Source organism: Heptranchias perlo, chromosome 45 (assembly GCF_035084215.1).
Source record: "Heptranchias perlo isolate sHepPer1 chromosome 45, sHepPer1.hap1, whole genome shotgun sequence".
NCBI classification, from domain to species: Eukaryota; Metazoa; Chordata; class Chondrichthyes; order Hexanchiformes; family Hexanchidae; genus Heptranchias; species Heptranchias perlo.
In genome coordinates, this window is record NC_090369.1 from 769,022 (window position 1) to 788,623 (window position 19,602).

At 55.8% G+C, this 19,602-nt stretch overlaps 1 protein-coding gene across 1 annotated transcript in view; it reads left to right on the plus strand.

The window, feature by feature from the left end:
* LOC137306831 (contactin-5-like) overlaps positions 1–19,602 on the plus strand; it is a 107,739-nt gene that overhangs the window by 11,548 nt on the left and 76,589 nt on the right. The window contains exons 3-5 of the mRNA XM_067976230.1: positions 15,113–15,249; positions 15,642–15,771; positions 18,387–18,537. Of these exons, the coding sequence (XP_067832331.1) occupies positions 15,113–15,249; positions 15,642–15,771; positions 18,387–18,537 (418 nt within the window). The remainder of the gene's footprint in view (positions 1–15,112; positions 15,250–15,641; positions 15,772–18,386; positions 18,538–19,602) is intronic.

Below are 19,602 nucleotides of genomic sequence, written 5' to 3' on the forward strand. Positions count from 1 at the left end.
GGGCCGTACAGTGAGTGTTACAGGGCCGTACAGTGAGTGTAAACAGGGCCGTACAGTGAGTGTTACAGGGCCGTACAGTGAGTGTAAACAGGGCCGTACAGTGAGTGTAAACTGGGCCGTAGAGTGAGTGTAAACTGGGCCGTACAGTAAGTGTAAACAGGGCCGTACAGTGAGTGTTACAGGGCCGTACAGTGAGTGTTACAGGGCCGTACAGTGAGTGTAAACAGGGCCGTACAGTGAGTGTTACAGGGCCGTACAGTGAGTGTAAACAGGGCCGTAGAGTGAGTGTAAACAGGGCAGTACAGTGAGTGTTACAGGGCCGTACAGTGAGTGTAAACAGGGCCGTACAGTGAGTGTTACAGGGCCGTACAGTGAGTGCTACAGGGCCGTACAGTGAGTGTTACAGGACCGTACAGTGAGTGCTACAGGGCCGTACAGTGAGTGTTACAGGGCCGTGCAGTGAGTGTTACAGGGCCGTGCAGTGAGTGTTACCAGGGCCGTACAGTGAGTGTTACAGGGCCGTACAGTGAGTGTTACAGGGCCGTACAGTGAGTGTTACAGGGCCGTACAGTGAGTGTAAACAGGGCCATACAGTGAGTGTTACAGGGCCGTACAGTGAGTGTTACAGGGCCGTACAGTGAGTGTATACAGGGCTGTACAGTGAGTGTTACAGGGCCGTACAGTGAGTGTTACAGGGCCGTACAGTGAGTGTAAACGGCCGTACAGTGAGTGTAAACAGGGCCGTACAGTGAGTGTTACAGGGCCGTACAGTGAGTGTTACAGGGCCGTACAGTGAGTGTAAACAGGGCCGTACAGTGAGTGTTACAGGGCCGTACAGTGAGTGTTACAGGGCCGTACAGTGAGTGTTACAGGGCCGTACAGTGAGTGTAAACAGGGCCGTACAGTGAGTGTTACAGGGCCGTACAGTGAGTGTAAACAGGGCCGTACAGTGAGTGTAAACTGGGCCGTAGAGTGAGTGTAAACTGGGCCGTACAGTAAGTGTAAACAGGGCCGTACAGTGAGTGTTACAGGGCCGTACAGTGAGTGTTACAGGGCCGTACAGTGAGTGTAAACAGGGCCGTACAGTGAGTGTTACAGGGCCGTACAGTGAGTGTAAACAGGGCCGTAGAGTGAGTGTAAACAGGGCAGTACAGTGAGTGTTACAGGGCCGTACAGTGAGTGTAAACAGGGCCGTACAGTGAGTGTTACAGGGCCGTACAGTGAGTGCTACAGGGCCGTACAGTGAGTGTTACAGGACCGTACAGTGAGTGCTACAGGGCCGTACAGTGAGTGTTACAGGGCCGTGCAGTGAGTGTTACAGGGCCGTGCAGTGAGTGTTACCAGGGCCGTACAGTGAGTGTTACAGGGCCGTACAGTGAGTGTTACAGGGCCGTACAGTGAGTGTTACAGGGCCGTACAGTGAGTGTAAACAGGGCCATACAGTGAGTGTTACAGGGCCGTACAGTGAGTGTTACAGGGCCGTACAGTGAGTGTATACAGGGCTGTACAGTGAGTGTTACAGGGCCGTACAGTGAGTGTTACAGGGCCGTACAGTGAGTGTAAACAGGGCCGTACAGTGAGTGTTACAGGGCCGTACAGTGAGTGTTACAGGGCCGTACAGTGAGTGTAAACAGGGCCGTACAGTGAGTGTAAACAGGGCAGTACAGTGAGTGTTACAGGGCCGTACAGTGAGTGTAAACAGGGCCGTACAGTGAGTGTAAACAGGGCCGTACAGTGAGTGTTACAGGGCCGTACAGTGAGTGTTACAGGGCCGTACAGTGAGTGTAAACAGGGCCGTACAGTGAGGGTTACAGGGCCGTACAGTGAGTGTAAACAGGGCCGTACAGTGAGTGTAAACAGGGCCATACAGTGAGTGTTACAGGGCCGTACAGTGAGTGTTACAGGGCCGTACAGTGAGTGTAAACAGGGCCGTACAGTGAGTGTTACAGGGCCGTACAGTGAGTGTTACAGGGCCGTACAGTGAGTGTAAACAGGGCCGTACAGTGAGTGTTACAGGGCCGTACAGTGAGTGCTACAGGGCCGTACAGTGAGTGTTACAGGGCCGTACAGTGAGTGCTACAGGGCCGTACAGTGAGTGTTACAGGGCCGTACAGTGAGTGTAAACAGGGCCGTACAGTGAGTGTTACAGGGCCGTACAGTGAGTGTTACAGGGCCGTACAGTGAGTGTTACAGGGCCGTACAGTGAGTGTAAACAGAGCCGTACAGTGAGTGTTACAGGGCCGTACAGTGAGTGTAAACAGGGCCGTACAGTGAGTGTAAACAGGGCAGTACAGTGAGTGTTACAGGGCCGTACAGTGAGTGTAAACAGGGCCGTACAGTGAGTGTTACAGGGCCGTACAGTGAGTGTTACAGGGCCGTACAGTGAGTGTAAACAGGGCCGTACAGTGAGTGTTACAGGGCCGTACAGTGAGTGTTACAGGGCCGTACAGTGAGTGTTACAGGGCCGTACAGTGAGTGTAAACAGGGCCGTACAGTGAGTGTTACAGGGCCGTACAGTGAGTGTTACAGGGCCGTACAGTGAGTGTTACAGGGCCGTACAGTGAGTGTAAACAGGGCCGTACAGTGAGTGTTACAGGGCCGTACAGTGAGTGTAAACAGGGCCGTACAGTGAGTGTTACAGGGCTGTACAGTGAGTGTTACAGGGCCGTACAGTGAGTGTAAACAGGGCCGTACAGTGAGTGTTACTGGGCCGTGCAGTGAGTGTTACCAGGGCCGTACAGTGAGTGTTACAGGGCCGTACAGTGAGTGTAAACAGGGCCGTACAGTGAGTGTTACAGGGCCGTACAGTGAGTGTCAACAGGGCCGTACAGTGAGTGTTACAGGGCCGTACAGTGAGTGTAAACGGCCGTACAGTGAGTGTTACAGGGCCGTACAGTGAGTGTTACAGGGCCGTACAGTGAGTGTAAACAGGGCCGTACAGTGAGTGTAAACAGGGCCGTAGAGTGAGTGTTACAGGGCCGTACAGTGAGTGTAAACAGGGCCGTAGAGTGAGTGTAAACAGGGCAGTACAGTGAGTGTTACAGGGCCGTACAGTGAGTGTAAACAGGGCCGTACAGTGAGTGTTACAGGGCCGTACAGTGAGTGTTACAGGGCCATACAGTGAGTGCTACAGGGCCGTACAGTGAGTGTTACAGGGCCGTACAGTGAGTGCTACAGGGCCGTACAGTGAGTGTTACAGGGCCGTACAGTGAGTGTTACAGGGCCGTACAGTGAGTGTTACAGGGCCGTACAGTGAGTGTTACCAGGGCCGTACAGTGAGTGTTACAGGGCCGTACAGTGAGTGTTACAGGGCCGTACAGTGAGTGTTACCAGGGCCGTACAGTGAGTGTTACAGGGCCGTACAGTGAGTGTTACAGGGCCGTACAGTGAGTGTAAACAGGGCCATACAGTGAGTGTTACAGGGCCGTACAGTGAGTGTTACAGGGCCGTACAGTGAGTGTTACAGGGCCGTACAGTGAGTGTAAACAGGGCCGTACAGTGAGTGTTACAGGGCCGTACAGTGAGTGTTACAGGGCCGTACAGTGAGTGTAAACAGGGCCGTACAGTGAGTGTAAACAGGGCAGTACAGTGAGTGTTACAGGGCCGTACAGTGAGTGTAAACAGGGCCATACAGTGAGTGTTACAGGGCCGTACAGTGAGTGTTACATGGCCGTACAGTGAGTGTAAACAGGGCCGTACAGTGAGTGTTACAGGGCCGTACAGTGAGTGTAAACAGGGCCGTACAGTGAGTGTAAACAGGGCCGTACAGTGAGTGTTACAGGGCCGTACAGTGAGTGTAAACAGGGCAGTACAGTGAGTGTTACAGGGCCGTACAGTGAGTGTAAACAGGGCCGTACAGTGAGTGTTACAGGGCCGTACAGTGAGTGTAAACAGGGCCGTACAGTGAGTGTTACAGGGCCGTACAGTGAGTGTTACAGGGCCGTACAGTGAGTGTAAACAGGGCCGTACAGTGAGTGTTACAGGGCCGTACAGTGAGTGTTACAGGGCCGTACAGTGAGTGTAAACAGGGCCGTACAGTGAGTGCTACAGGGCCGTACAGTGAGTGTTACAGGGCCGTACAGTGAGTGTTACAGGGCCGTACAGTGAGTGTAAACAGGGCCGTACAGTGAGTGCTACAGGGCCGTACAGTGAGTGTTACAGGGCCGTACAGTGAGTGTTACAGGGCCGTACAGTGAGTGTAAACAGGGCCGTACAGTGAGTGTTACAGGGCCGTACAGTGAGTGTTACAGGGCCGTACAGTGAGTGTAAACAGGGCCGTACAGTGAGTGCTACAGGGCCGTACAGTGAGTGTTACAGGGCCGTACAGTGAGTGTAAACAGGGCCGTACAGTGAGTGCTACAGGGCCGTACAGTGAGTGTTACAGGGCCGTACAGTGAGTGTTACAGGGCCGTACAGTGAGTGTTACCAGGGCCGTACAGTGAGTGTTACAGGGCCGTACAGTGAGTGTTACAGGGCCGTACAGTGAGTGTTACAGGGCCGTACAGTGAGTGTAAACAGGGCCGTACAGTGAGTGTTACAGGGCCGTACAGTGAGTGTTACAGGGCCGTACAGTGAGTGTAAACAGGGCCGTACAGTGAGTGTTACAGGGCCGTACAGTGAGTGTAAACAGGGCCGTACAGTGAGTGTTACAGGGCCGTACAGTGAGTGTAAACAGGGCCGTACAGTGAGTGTAAACAGGGCCGTATAGTGAGTGTTACAGGGCCGTACAGTGAGTGTAAACAGGGCAGTACAGTGAGTGTTACAGGGCCGTACAGTGAGTGTTACAGGGCCGTACAGTGAGTGTTACAGGGCCGTACAGTGAGTGTAAACAGGGCCGTACAGTGAGTGTAAACAGGGCCGTACAGTGAGTGTTACAGGGCCGTACAGTGAGTGTTACAGGGCCATACAGTGAGTGTTACAGGGCCGTACAGTGAGTGTAAACAGGGCCGTACAGTGAGTGTTACAGGGCCGTACAGTGAGTGTAAACAGGTCCGTACAGTGAGTGTTACAGGGCCGTACAGTGAGTGTAAACAGGGCCGTACAGTGAGTGTTACTGGGCCGTACAGTGAGTGTTACCAGGGCCGTACAGTGAGTGTTACAGGGCCGTACAGTGAGTGTTACAGGGCCGTACAGTGAGTGTAAACAGGGCCGTACAGTGAGTGTAAACAGGGCCGTACAGTGAGTGTTACAGGGCCGTACAGTGAGTGTAAACGGCCGTACAGTGAGTGTAAACAGGGCCGTACAGTGAGTGTTACAGGGCCGTACAGTGAGTGTTACAGGGCCGTACAGTGAGTGTAAACAGGGCCGTACAGTGAGTGTTACAGGGCCGTACAGTGAGTGTTACAGGGCCGTACAGTGAGTGTTACAGGGCCGTACAGTGAGTGTTACAGGGCCATACAGTGAGTGTTACAGGGCCGTACAGTGAGTGTTACAGGGCCGTACAGTGAGTGTTACAGGGCCGTACAGTGAGTGTTACCAGGACCGTACAGTGAGTGTTACAGGGCCGTACAGTGAGTGTTACAGGGCCGTACAGTGAGTGTTACAGGGCCGTACAGTGAGTGTAAACAGGGCCGTACAGTGAGTGTTACAGGGCCGTACAGTGAGTGTAAACAGGGCCGTACAGTGAGTGTTACAGGGCCGTACAGTGAGTGTAAACAGGGCCGTACAGTGAGTGTTACAGGGCCGTACAGTGAGTGTTACAGGGCCGTACAGTGAGTGTTACAGGGCCGTACAGTGAGTGTAAACAGGGCCGTACAGTGAGTGTTACAGGGCCATACAGTGAGTGTTACAGGGCCGTACAGTGAGTGTTACAGGGCCATACAGTGAGTGTTACAGGGCCGTACAGTGAGTGTTACAGGGCCGTACAGTGAGTGTAAACAGGGCCGTACAGTGAGTGTAAACAGGGCCGTACAGTGAGTGTTACAGGGCCGTACAGTGAGTGTAAACAGGGCCGTACAGTGAGTGTAAGCAGGGCCGTACAGTGAGTGTTACAGGGCCATACAGTGAGTGTTACAGGGCCGTACAGTGAGTGTTACAGGGCCATACAGTGAGTGTTACAGGGCCGTACAGTGAGTGTTACAGGGCCGTACAGTGAGTGTTACAGGGCCGTACAGTGAGTGTTACAGGGCCGTACAGTGAGTGTTACAGGGCCGTACAGTGAGTGTTACAGGGCCGTACAGAGAGTGTTACAGGGCCGTACAGTGAGTGTAAACAGGGCCGTACAGTGAGTGTTACAGGGCCGTACATTGAGTGTTACAGGGCCGTACAGTGAGTGTAAACAGGGCCGTACAGTAAGTGTTACAGGGCCGTACAGTGAGTGTTACAGGGCCGTACAGTGAGTGTAAACAGGGCCGTACAGTGAGTGTAAACAGGGCCGTACAGTGAGTGTTACAGGGCCGTACAGTGAGTGTTACAGGGCCGTACAGTGAGTGTTACAGGGCCGTACAGTGAGTGTAAACAGGGCCGTACAGTGAGTGTTACAGGGCCGTACAGTGAGTGTAAACAGGGCCGTACAGTGAGTGTAAGCAGGGCCGTACAGTGAGTGTTACAGGGCCATACAGTGAGTGTTACAGGGCCGTACAGTGAGTGTTACAGGGCCATACAGTGAGTGTTACAGGGCCGTACAGTGAGTGTTACAGGGCCGTACAGTGAGTGTTACAGGGCCGTACAGTGAGTGTTACAGGGCCGTACAGTGAGTGTTACAGGGCCGTACAGTGAGTGTTACAGGGCCGTACAGAGAGTGTTACAGGGCCGTACAGTGAGTGTAAACAGGGCCGTACAGTGAGTGTTACAGGGCCGTACATTGAGTGTTACAGGGCCGTACAGTGAGTGTAAACAGGGCCGTACAGTAAGTGTTACAGGGCCGTACAGTGAGTGTTACAGGGCCGTACAGTGAGTGTAAACAGGGCCGTACAGTGAGTGTAAACAGGGCCGTACAGTGAGTGTTACAGGGCCGTACAGTGAGTGTTACAGGGCCGTACAGTGAGTGTTACAGGGCCGTACAGTGAGTGTAAACAGGGCCGTACAGTGAGTGTAAACAGGGCAGTACAGTGAGTGTTACAGGGCCGTACAGTGAGTGTAAACAGGGCCGTACAGTGAGTGTAAACAGGGCCATACAGTGAGTGTTACAGGGCCGTACAGTGAGTGTTACATGGCCGTACAGTGAGTGTAAACAGGGCTGTACAGTGAGTGTTACAGGGCCGTACAGTGAGTGTAAACAGGGCCGTACAGTGAGTGTAAACAGGGCCGTACAGTGAGTGTTACAGGGCCGTACAGTGAGTGTAAACAGGGCAGTACAGTGAGTGTTACAGGGCCGTACAGTGAGTGTAAACAGGGCCGTACAGTGAGTGTTACAGGGCCGTACAGTGAGTGTAAACAGGGCCGTACAGTGAGTGTTACAGGGCCGTACAGTGAGTGTTACAGGGCCGTACAGTGAGTGTAAACAGGGCCGTACAGTGAGTGTTACAGGGCCGTACAGTGAGTGTTACAGGGCCGTACAGTGAGTGTAAACAGGGCCGTACAGTGAGTGCTACAGGGCCGTACAGTGAGTGTTACAGGGCCGTACAGTGAGTGTTACAGGGCCGTACAGTGAGTGTAAACAGGGCCGTACAGTGAGTGCTACAGGGCCGTACAGTGAGTGTTACAGGGCCGTACAGTGAGTGTTACAGGGCCGTACAGTGAGTGTTACAGGGCCGTACAGTGAGTGTAAACAGGGCCGTACAGTGAGTGTTACAGGGCCGTACAGTGAGTGTTACAGGGCCGTACAGTGAGTGTAAACAGGGCCGTACAGTGAGTGCTACAGGGCCGTACAGTGAGTGTTACAGGGCCGTACAGTGAGTGTAAACAGGGCCGTACAGTGAGTGCTACAGGGCCGTACAGTGAGTGTTACAGGGCCGTACAGTGAGTGTTACAGGGCCGTACAGTGAGTGTTACCAGGGCCGTACAGTGAGTGTTACAGGGCCGTACAGTGAGTGTTACAGGGCCGTACAGTGAGTGTTACAGGGCCGTACAGTGAGTGTAAACAGGGCCGTACAGTGAGTGTTACAGGGCCGTACAGTGAGTGTTACAGGGCCGTACAGTGAGTGTAAACAGGGCCGTACAGTGAGTGTTACAGGGCCGTACAGTGAGTGTTACAGGGCCGTACAGTGAGTGTAAACAGGGCCGTACAGTGAGTGTAAACAGGGCAGTACAGTGAGTGTTACAGGGCCGTACAGTGAGTGTAAACAGGGCCGTACAGTGAGTGTAAACAGGGCCGTACAGTGAGTGTTACAGGGCCGTACAGTGAGTGTTACAGGGCCGTACAGTGAGTGTAAACAGGGCCGTACAGTGAGTGTTACAGGGCCGTACAGTGAGTGTAAACAGGGCCGTACAGTGAGTGTAAACAGGGCCGTATAGTGAGTGTTACAGGGCCGTACAGTGAGTGTAAACAGGGCAGTACAGTGAGTGTTACAGGGCCGTACAGTGAGTGTTACAGGGCCGTACAGTGAGTGTTACCGGGCCGTACAGTGAGTGTAAACAGGGCCGTACAGTGAGTGTTACAGGGCCGTACAGTGAGTGTTACAGGGCCATACAGTGAGTGTTACAGGGCCGTACAATGAGTGTAAACAGGGCCGTACAGTGAGTGTTACAGGGCCGTACAGTGAGTGTAAACAGGGCCGTACAGTGAGTGTTACAGGGCCGTACAGTGAGTGTAAACAGGGCCGTACAGTGAGTGTTACTGGGCCGTACAGTGAGTGTTACAGGGCCGTACAGTGAGTGTTACAGGGCCGTACAGTGAGTGTTACAGGGCCATACAGTGAGTGTTACAGGGCCGTACAGTGAGTGTTACAGGGCCGTACAGTGAGTGTTACAGGGCCGTACAGAGAGTGTTACAGGGCCGTACAGTGAGTGTAAACAGGGCCGTACAGTGAGTGTTACAGGGCCGTACATTGAGTGTTACAGGGCCGTACAGTGAGTGTAAACAGGGCCGTACAGTAAGTGTTACAGGGCCGTACAGTGAGTGTTACAGGGCCGTACAGTGAGTGTTACAGGGCCGTACAGTGAGTGTAAACAGGGCCGTACAGTGAGTGTAAACAGGGCCGTACAGTGAGTGTTACAGGGCCGTACAGTGAGTGTTACAGGGCCGTACAGTGAGTGTTACAGGGCCGTACAGTGAGTGTAAACAGGGCCGTACAGTGAGTGTAAACAGGGCAGTACAGTGAGTGTTACAGGGCCGTACAGTGAGTGTAAACAGGGCCGTACAGTGAGTGTAAACAGGGCCATACAGTGAGTGTTACAGGGCCGTACAGTGAGTGTTACATGGCCGTACAGTGAGTGTAAACAGGGCCGTACAGTGAGTGTTACAGGGCCGTACAGTGAGTGTAAACAGGGCCGTACAGTGAGTGTAAACAGGGCCGTACAGTGAGTGTTACAGGGCCGTACAGTGAGTGTAAACAGGGCAGTACAGTGAGTGTTACAGGGCCGTACAGTGAGTGTAAACAGGGCCGTACAGTGAGTGTTACAGGGCCGTACAGTGAGTGTAAACAGGGCCGTACAGTGAGTGTTACAGGGCCGTACAGTGAGTGTTACAGGGCCGTACAGTGAGTGTAAACAGGGCCGTACAGTGAGTGTTACAGGGCCGTACAGTGAGTGTTACAGGGCCGTACAGTGAGTGTAAACAGGGCCGTACAGTGAGTGTACAGGGCCGTACAGTGAGTGTTACAGGGCCGTACAGTGAGTGTTACAGGGCCGTACAGTGAGTGTAAACAGGGCCGTACAGTGAGTGCTACAGGGCCGTACAGTGAGTGTTACAGGGCCGTACAGTGAGTGTTACAGGGCCGTACAGTGAGTGTTACAGGGCCGTACAGTGAGTGTAAACAGGGCCGTACAGTGAGTGTTACAGGGCCGTACAGTGAGTGTTACAGGGCCGTACAGTGAGTGTAAACAGGGCCGTACAGTGAGTGCTACAGGGCCGTACAGTGAGTGTTACAGGGCCGTACAGTGAGTGTAAACAGGGCCGTACAGTGAGTGCTACAGGGCCGTACAGTGAGTGTTACAGGGCCGTACAGTGAGTGTTACAGGGCCGTACAGTGAGTGTTACCAGGGCCGTACAGTGAGTGTTACAGGGCCGTACAGTGAGTGTTACAGGGCCGTACAGTGAGTGTTACAGGGCCGTACAGTGAGTGTAAACAGGGCCGTACAGTGAGTGTTACAGGGCCGTACAGTGAGTGTTACAGGGCCGTACAGTGAGTGTAAACAGGGCCGTACAGTGAGTGTTACAGGGCCGTACAGTGAGTGTAAACAGGGCCGTACAGTGAGTGTTACAGGGCCGTACAGTGAGTGTAAACAGGGCCGTACAGTGAGTGTAAACAGGGCAGTACAGTGAGTGTTACAGGGCCGTACAGTGAGTGTAAACAGGGCCGTACAGTGAGTGTAAACAGGGCCGTACAGTGAGTGTTACAGGGCCGTACAGTGAGTGTTACAGGGCCGTACAGTGAGTGTAAACAGGGCCGTACAGTGAGTGTTACAGGGCCGTACAGTGAGTGTAAACAGGGCCGTACAGTGAGTGTAAACAGGGCCGTATAGTGAGTGTTACAGGGCCGTACAGTGAGTGTAAACAGGGCAGTACAGTGAGTGTTACAGGGCCGTACAGTGAGTGTTACAGGGCCGTACAGTGAGTGTTACCGGGCCGTACAGTGAGTGTTACAGGGCCATACAGTGAGTGTTACAGGGCCGTACAGTGAGTGTAAACAGGGCCGTACAGTGAGTGTTACAGGGCCGTACAGTGAGTGTAAACAGGGCCGTACAGTGAGTGTTACTGGGCCGTACAGTGAGTGTTACCAGGGCCGTACAGTGAGTGTTACAGGGCCGTACAGTGAGTGTTACAGGTCCGTACAGTGAGTGTAAACAGGGCCGTACAGTGAGTGTAAACAGGGCCGTACAGTGAGTGTTACAGGGCCGTACAGTGAGTGTAAACGGCCGTACAGTGAGTGTAACAGGGCCGTACAGTGAGTGTTACAGGGCCGTACAGTGAGTGTTACAGGGCCGTACAGTGAGTGTAAACAGGGCCGTACAGTGAGTGTTACAGGGCCGTACAGTGAGTGTTACAGGGCCGTACAGTGAGTGTTACAGGGCCGTACAGTGAGTGTTACAGGGCCATACAGTGAGTGTTACAGGGCCGTACAGTGAGTGTTACAGGGCCGTACAGTGAGTGTTACAGGGCCGTACAGTGAGTGTTACCAGGGCCGTACAGTGAGTGTTACAGGGCCGTACAGTGAGTGTTACAGGGCCGTACAGTGAGTGTTACAGGGCCGTACAGTGAGTGTAAACAGGGCCGTACAGTGAGTGTTGCAGGGCCGTACAGTGAGTGTTACAGGGCCGTACAGTGAGTGTTACAGGGCCGTACAGTGAGTGTAAACAGGGCCGTACAGTGAGTGTTACAGGGCCGTACAGTGAGTGTAAACAGGGCCGTACAGTGAGTGTTACAGGGCCGTACAGTGAGTGTTACAGGGCCGTACAGTGAGTGTTACAGGGCCGTACAGTGAGTGTAAACAGGGCCGTACAGTGAGTGTTACAGGGCCATACAGTGAGTGTTACAGGGCCGTACAGTGAGTGTTACAGGGCCATACAGTGAGTGTTACAGGGCCGTACAGTGAGTGTTACAGGGCCGTACAGTGAGTGTAAACAGGGCCGTACAGTTAGTGTTACAGGGCCATACAGTGAGTGTTACAGGGCCGTACAGTGAGTGTTACAGGGCCATACAGTGAGTGTTACAGGGCCGTACAGTGAGTGTTACAGGGCCGTACAGTGAGTGTAAACAGGGCCGTACAGTGAGTGTAAACAGGGCCGTACAGTGAGTGTTACAGGGCCGTACAGTGAGTGTAAACAGGGCCGTACAGTGAGTGTAAGCAGGGCCGTACAGTGAGTGTTACAGGGCCATACAGTGAGTGTTACAGGGCCGTACAGTGAGTGTTACAGGGCCATACAGTGAGTGTTACAGGGCCGTACAGTGAGTGTTACAGGGCCGTACAGTGAGTGTTACAGGGCCATACAGTGAGTGTTACAGGGCCGTACAGTGAGTGTTACAGGGCCGTACAGTGAGTGTTACAGGGCCGTACAGAGAGTGTTACAGGGCCGTACAGTGAGTGTAAACAGGGCCGTACACTGAGTGTTACAGGGCCGTACATTGAGTGTTACAGGGCCGTACAGTGAGTGTAAACAGGGCCGTACAGTAAGTGTTACAGGGCCGTACAGTGAGTGTTACAGGGCCGTACAGTGAGTGTTACAGGGCCGTACAGTGAGTGTAAACAGGGCCGTACAGTGAGTGTAAACAGGGCCGTACAGTGAGTGTTACAGGGCCGTACAGTGAGTGTTACAGGGCCGTACAGTGAGTGTTACAGGGCCGTACAGTGAGTGTAAACAGGGCCGTACAGTGAGTGTAAACAGGGCCGTACAGTAAGTGTTACAGGGCCATACAGTGAGTGTTACAGGGCCGTACAGTGAGTGTTACAGGGCCGTACAGTGAGTGTAAACAGGGCCGTACAGTGAGTGTTACAGGGCCGTACAGTGAGTGTAAACAGGGCCATACAGTGAGTGTAAACAGGGCCGTACAGTGAGTGTTACAGGGCCGTACAGTGAGTGTAAACAGGGCCGTACAGTGAGTGTTACAGGGCCGTACAGTGAGTGTTACAGGGCCGTACAGTGAGTGTTACAGGGCCATTCAGTGAGTGTTACAGGGCCGTACAGTGAGTGTTACAGGGCCGTACAGTGAGTGTAAACAGGGCCGTACAGTAAGTGTTACAGGGCCGTACAGTGAGTGTTACAGGGCCGAACAGTGAGTGTTACAGGGCCGTACAGTGAGTGTTACAGGGCCGTACAGTGAGTGTTACAGGGCCGTACAGTGAGTGTAAACAGGGCCGTACAGTGAGTGTTACAGGGCCGTACAGTGAGTGTTACAGGGCCATACAGTGAGTGTTACAGGGCCGTACAGTGAGTGTTACAGGGCCGTACAGTGAGTGTAAACAGGGCCGTACAGTGAGTGTTACAGGGCCGTACAGTGAGTGTTACAGGGCCGTACAGTGAGTGTAAACAGGGCCGTACAGTGAGTGTAAACAGGGCCGTACAATGAGTGTTACAGGGCCGTACAGTGAGTGTTACAGGGCCGTACAGTGAGTGTTACAGGGCCGTACAGTGAGTGTTACAGGGCCGTACAGTGAGTGTTACAGGGCCATACAGTGAGTGTTACAGGGCCATACAGTGAGTGTAAACAGGGCCATACAGTGAGTGTTACAGGGCCATACAGTGAGTGTTACAGGGCCGTACAGTGAGTGCTACAGGGCCGTACAGTGAGTGTAAACAGGGCCGTACAGTGAGTGTTACAGGGCCGTACAGTGAGTGTTACAGGGCCGTACAGTGAGTGTTACAGGGCCGTACAGTACCTGCTACTCATGGGTCATCTCATTCATCCTCAACTTACCTGGTAACCCCACCCACCCAAATCTGGCCTCTTCATTGGGTCATTGAGGAAACTTCCAGAAGTTGAGGCCCAGCAGTCTGGGGTCTTAATTTCAGTGTTTTTTGGGGAAAGCTATCCAGGGATGTGGAGAAATGGCAGATCAGTTGAATTAAGATGCAGATCAGCCATGATCCAATTAAATGGCGGAGCAGGCTGGAGGGGCTGAATGGCCTCCTCCTGTAACGATGTCTTTGGGGAGTGTGGGTGAAGAGTAAGGTAATCAGAATTCTACCCAGGGACACTCTATCCTCACCACATTGTGCTCAGCGAGCAGTGACCGCGGACTGACTTATCACTCTCTTTTCCCCCTCTGCTGTTGCCTCCAGTAACTGCAATGTCCTTGTCCCTGGAGGGATGTCCCTGCCATCAAAATCTTTCATTTATAAAGTGCTTTTAATGTAATGAAACGTCCCAAGGCCCTTCACAGGAGCGATTATCAGACAGAATTTGACACCGAGACACATAAGGAGATATTAAGACTGGCTTGTCATTGCTGGATTGTCGGGACCTCTCCCCCAAATAGCAGCGAAGGTGGGTGAACAAATCTTCCTTGGTGTAGTGTCAGAGGGTCAGTGCTGAGGGAGGGCCGCACTGTCGGAGGGTCAGTACTGAGGGAGCGCCGCACTGTCGGAGGGTCAGTACTGAGGGAGCGCCGCACTGTTGGAGGGTCAGTACTGAGGGAGCGCCGCACTGTCGGAGGGTCAGTACTGAGGGAGCGTCGCACTGTCGGAGGGTCAGTACTGAGGGAGCGCCGCACTGTCAGAGGGTCAGTACTGAGGGAGCGTCGCACTGTCAGAGGGTCAGTACTGAGGGAGCGCCGCACTGTCGGAGGGTCAGTACTGAGGGAGTGCCACACTGTCGGAGGGTCAGTACTGAGGGAGCGCCGCACTGTCGGAGGGTCAGTACTGAGGGAGCGCCGCACTGTCGGAGGGTCAGTACTGAGGGAGTGCCACACTGTCGGAGGGGCAGTACTGAGGGAGCGCTGCACTGTCGGAGGGTCAGTACTGAGGGAGCGCTGCACTGTCGGAGGGTCAGTGCTGAGGGAGCACTGCACGGTCGGAGGGGCAGTACTGAGGGAGCGCCGCACTGTCGGAGGGTCAGTACTGAGGGAGCGCCGCACTGTCGGAGGTGCCGTCTTTACCGATGAGACGTTAAACCGAGGCCCCGTCTGCCCCTCTCAGGTGGATGTAAAAGATCCCACGGCCACTATTTGAAGAAGAGCAGGGGGAGTTCTCCCCGGGGTCCTGGGGCCAATATTTATCCCTCAACCAACATCACTAAAAAACAGATGATCTGGTCATTATCACATTGCTGTTTGTGGGATCTTGCTGTGCGCAATTGGCTGCTGCGTTTCCCACATTACAACAGTGACCGCACTTCACAAAAGTACTTGATTGTCTGTGAAGCGCTTTGGGACGTCCTGAGGTGGTGAGAGGCTCTGGAGAAATGGGAGTCCCCTTTCTTTCTGTCTTTCTTTTCTCATTCCCCGACAGTCAACCAGCTCCTCAATCCCAAGCTTGGCATCACCCCCCTCCATCTAATGCATCTCTGACTCTCGACCCTTCCCTCTCGCTCGCTTCGCTCTGCTGAACATCCACTGACAGGCTTCTTCCGTTCCAGCACGTCCCTACTGGAGCCAGGTCATCAATGACACCACCCTGGACACTGGGCAAGCGCTGCACTGGGAGTGTGGGGCAGTGGGGAGGCCCAGGCCGAGCTACCGCTGGCTGAGGAATGGAGAGTCGCTCACATCACAGGTAGGGGCACCGCCGATTATCCACGTACTCCTTCCTCCTCCCCCCCCCCGAAGCACCTCCGGGTCCTCACCCGCGAGTGAGCCCCAACCAGCGGGCAATTCAGTCATGGGAGGCATCACCGCCAAGCCCTGGCCCGATGTCCACACACACCCCGTCCAGCAGGAGCAGGAACCCTGGCTGATCCATTCCAACCCGGACCCAGGGCCACACAGGCTGATTGTAGTCCCTCCAACCCCTGACCTTGGCTCAGCTCAGCTCACTCTCGGCAGGCCTGGGCCTTTCCTGCTGTGTGTGTGGGGCTCAGTCCCAGGCCTGGGGGGGGAGGGTGGTGGGGGCATTCACCCCCTCAGCCCTCGGGTTTACCGTTTAACGTGTGTTTGTTTGGGTCACAGAGCAGGGTCACGGTTCGGAACGGCCTCCTGAGTATCGTGAACGTCAGCCGCTCGGACGCTGGGATGTACCAATGTGTGGCAGGGAACAAACACGGATCAGTATTCTCCAGCGCGGAGCTACAGATCCTGGGTAAGGTGAGCGGGAAACCAGCCCCGGGAATTCTCCCATTGCGTCGAAACGCCCAATATTCTTCACCCCTCCCACCCCGTACAGAGCCCCGCCCCCAACACAGAGCAGGAGAGACCCAGGCTTCATCCCCGGCCTGTGCCGACTCAGGGGCAGGGGTAGGATTGGCCTCAGTGACCCGATCACTGACCAATGACTCCTGCTGAAACGGGCGTGGGGTGAGGATTGGACTCAAATGTGATGCCCACCACAGTTGGATATCCTGCCAACACTCAATGTCTGGGCATGAAGAATGGGTGAGGTACCAGTGGGCAGCCAGCACCCGAGGAACCCCATACCCCAGTGAGAGTCGGTGTGTGTGGGACCCGTACCCCAGTGAGAGTCGGTGTGTGTGGGACCCGTACCCCAGTGAGAGTCGGTGTCTGTGGGACCCCGTACCCCAGTGAGAGTCGGTGTGTGTGGGACCCGTACCCCAGTGAGAGTCGGTGTCTGTGGGACCCGTACCCCAGTGAGAGTCGGTGTGTGTGGGACCCGTACCCCAGTGAGAGTCGGTGTCTGTGGGACCCGTACCCCAGTGAGAGTCGGTGTCTGTGGGACCCGTACCCCAGTGAGAGTCCGTGTCTGTGGGACCCGTACCCCAGTGAGAGTCGGTGTGTGTGGGACCCGTACCCCAGTGAGAGTCGGTGTCTGTGGGACCCGTACCCCAGTGAGAGTCGGTGTCTGTGGGACCCGTACCCCAGTGAGAGTCGGTGTCTGTGGGACCCGTACCCCAGTGAGAGTCGGTGTCTGTGGGGACCCGTACCCCAGTGAGAGTCGGTGTCTGTGGGACCCGTACCCCAGTGAGAGTCGGTGTCTGTGGGACCCGTACCCCAGTGAGAGTCGGTGTCTGTGGGACCCGTACCCCAGTGAGAGTCGGTGTCTGTGGGACCCGTACCCCAGTGAGAGTCGGTGTCTGTGAGACCCGTACCCCAGTGAGAGTCGGTGTCTGTGGGACCCGTACCCCAGTGAGAGTCCGTGTCTGTGGGACCCGTACCCCAGTGAGAGTCGGTGTCTGTGGGACCCGTACCCCAGTGAGAGTCGGTGTGTGTGGGACCCGTTACCCCAGTGAGAGTCGGTGTCTGTGGGACCCGTACCCCAGTGAGAGTCGGTGTGTGTGGGACCCGTACCCCAGTGAGAGTCGGTGTGTGTGGGACCCGTACCCCAGTGAGAGTCGGTGTCTGTGGGACCCGTACCCCAGTGAGAGTCAGTGTGTGTGGGACCCGTACCCCAGTGAGAGTCGGTGTGTGTGGGACCCGTACCCCAGTGAGAGTCGGTGTGTGTGGGACCCGTACCCCAGTGAGAGTCGGTGTGTGTGGGACCCGTACCCCAGTGAGAGTCGGTGTCTGTGGGACCCGTACCCCAGTGAGAGTCGGTGTGTGTGGGACCCGTACCCCAGTGAGAGTCGGTGTGTGTGGGACCCGTACCCCAGTGAGAGTCGGTGTGTGTGGGACCCGTACCCCAGTGAGAGTCGGTGTGTGTGGGACCCGTACCCCAGTGAGAGTCGGTGTGCGTGGGACCCGTACCCCAGTGAGAGTCGGTGTCTGTGGGACCCGTATCCCAGTGAGAGTCGGTGTGCGTGGGACCCGTACCCCAGTGAGAGTCGGTGTCTGTGGAACCCGTACCCCAGTGAGAGTCAGTGTCTGTGGGACCCGTACCCCAGTGAGAGTCGGTGTGTGTGGGACCCGTACCCCAGTGAGAGTCGGTGTCTGTGGGACCCGTACCCCAGTGAGAGTCCGTGTCTGTGGGACCCGTACCCCAGTGAGAGTCGGTGTCTGTGGGACCCGTACCCCAGGGAGAGTCCGTGTCTGTGGGACCCGTACCCCAGTGAGAGTCGGTGTCTGTGGGACCCGTACCCCAGTGAGAGTCGGTGTGTGTGGGACCCGTACCCCAGTGAGAGTCGGTGTCTGTGGGACCCGTACCCCAGGGAGAGTCCGTGTCTGTGGGACCCGTACCCCAGCGAGAGTCCGTGTCTGTGGGACCCGTACCCCAGTGAGAGTCGGTGTCTGTGGGACCCGTACCCCAGTGAGAGTCGGTGTCTGTGGAACCCGTACCCCAGTGAGAGTCAGTGTCTGTGGGACCCGTACCCCAGGGAGAGTCGGTGTCTGTGGGACCCGTACCCCAGTGAGAGTCGGTGTCTGTGGGACCCGTACCCCAGTGAGAGTCGGTGTCTGTGGGACCCGTACCCCAGGGAGAGTCCGTGTCTGTGGGACCCGTACCCCAGTGAGAGTCGGTGTCTGTGGGACCCGTACCCCAGTGAGAGTCGGTGTGCGTGGGACCCGTACCCCAGTGAGAGTCAGTGTGTGTGGGACCCGTACCCCAGGGAGAGTCGGTGTCTGTGGGACCCGTACCCCATTGAGAGTCGGTGTCTGTGGGACCCGTACCCCAGTGAGAGTCGGTGTCTGTGGGACCCGTACCCCAGGGAGAGTCGGTGACTGTGGGACCCGTACCCCAGTGAGAGTCAGTGACTGTGGGACCCGTACCCCAGGGAGAGTCGGTGACCAGTGATGGTCAGTGTCTCGGAGGGGCGGAGCGGGAGGAGCCCGAGGGAGGGCAGTGTAATTTTCCGAATGTTTTCACAGCTTCTGCTCCCAGCTTTGACTTGTATCCGGTGGGAATGGTGATCCTGGTGTGTGTGGGTCAGGAGCTGGTCATTGAATGCAAACCACAATCCTCTCCGAAGGCAGCGATCTCCTGGAGGAAGGGCGACAGGCTGCTGCTCGACAGTGAGAGGTAAAAGGCTGACAGTGCGAGGGGAGATAACCAGGAGGGTTCAGATAAATTCATCACCAGCCCCTCCTCGGCTCCCTCAATAACGACAAAACATCTCTCTTTGTCTCTCTCTTTCACACTGTATCCGACCCGTGCTGTACCGGCCCTGGGAGTGTTTGATGGGAGAGTGCAGAGGGAGCTTTACTCTGTATCTAACCTCAGTACTGACCCTCCGACAGTGTGGCTCTCCCTCGGTACTGACCCTCCGACAGTGCAGCGCTCCCTCAGTACTGACCCTCCGACAGTGCGGCGCTCCCTCAGTACTGACCCTCCGACATTGCGGCCCTCCCTCGGTACCGCCCCTCCGACAGTGCGGCGCTCCCTCGGTACTGACCCTCCGATAGTGCGGCGCTCCCTCGGTACCGCCCCTCCGACAGTGCAGCGCTCCCTCGGTACCGACCCTCCGACAGTGCAGTGCTCCCTCAGTACTGACCCTCCGACAGTGCGGCGTTCCCTCAGTACTGACCCTCCGACAGTGCAGCGCTCCCTCAGTACTGACCCTCTGACAGTGCGGCGCTCCCTCGGTACCGACCCTCCAACAGTGCGGCGCTCCCTCAGCACTGACCCTCCAACAGTGCAGCGCTCCCTCAGTACTGACCCTCCGACAGTGCGGCGCTCCCTCAGTACTGACCCACCGACAGTGCGGCGCTCCCTCGGTACCGACCCTCCAACAGTGCGGCCCTCCCTCGGTACTGGCCATCCGACAGTGCGGCGCTCCCTCAGTACCGACCCTCCGATAGTCCGGCGCTCCCTCGGTACCGCCCCTCCGACAGTGCAGCGCTCCCTCGGTACCGACCCTCCGACAGTGCAGCGCTCCCTCAGTACTGACCCTCCGACAGTGCGGCGTTCCCTCAGTACTGACCCTCCGACAGTGCAGCGCTCCCTCAGTACTGACCCTCTGACAGTGCGGCGCTCCCTCGGTACCGACCCTCCAACAGTGCGGCCCTCCCTCGGTACTGGCCATCCGACAGTGCGGCGCTCCCTCAGTACCGACCCTCCGATAGTGCGGCGCTCCCTCGGTACCGC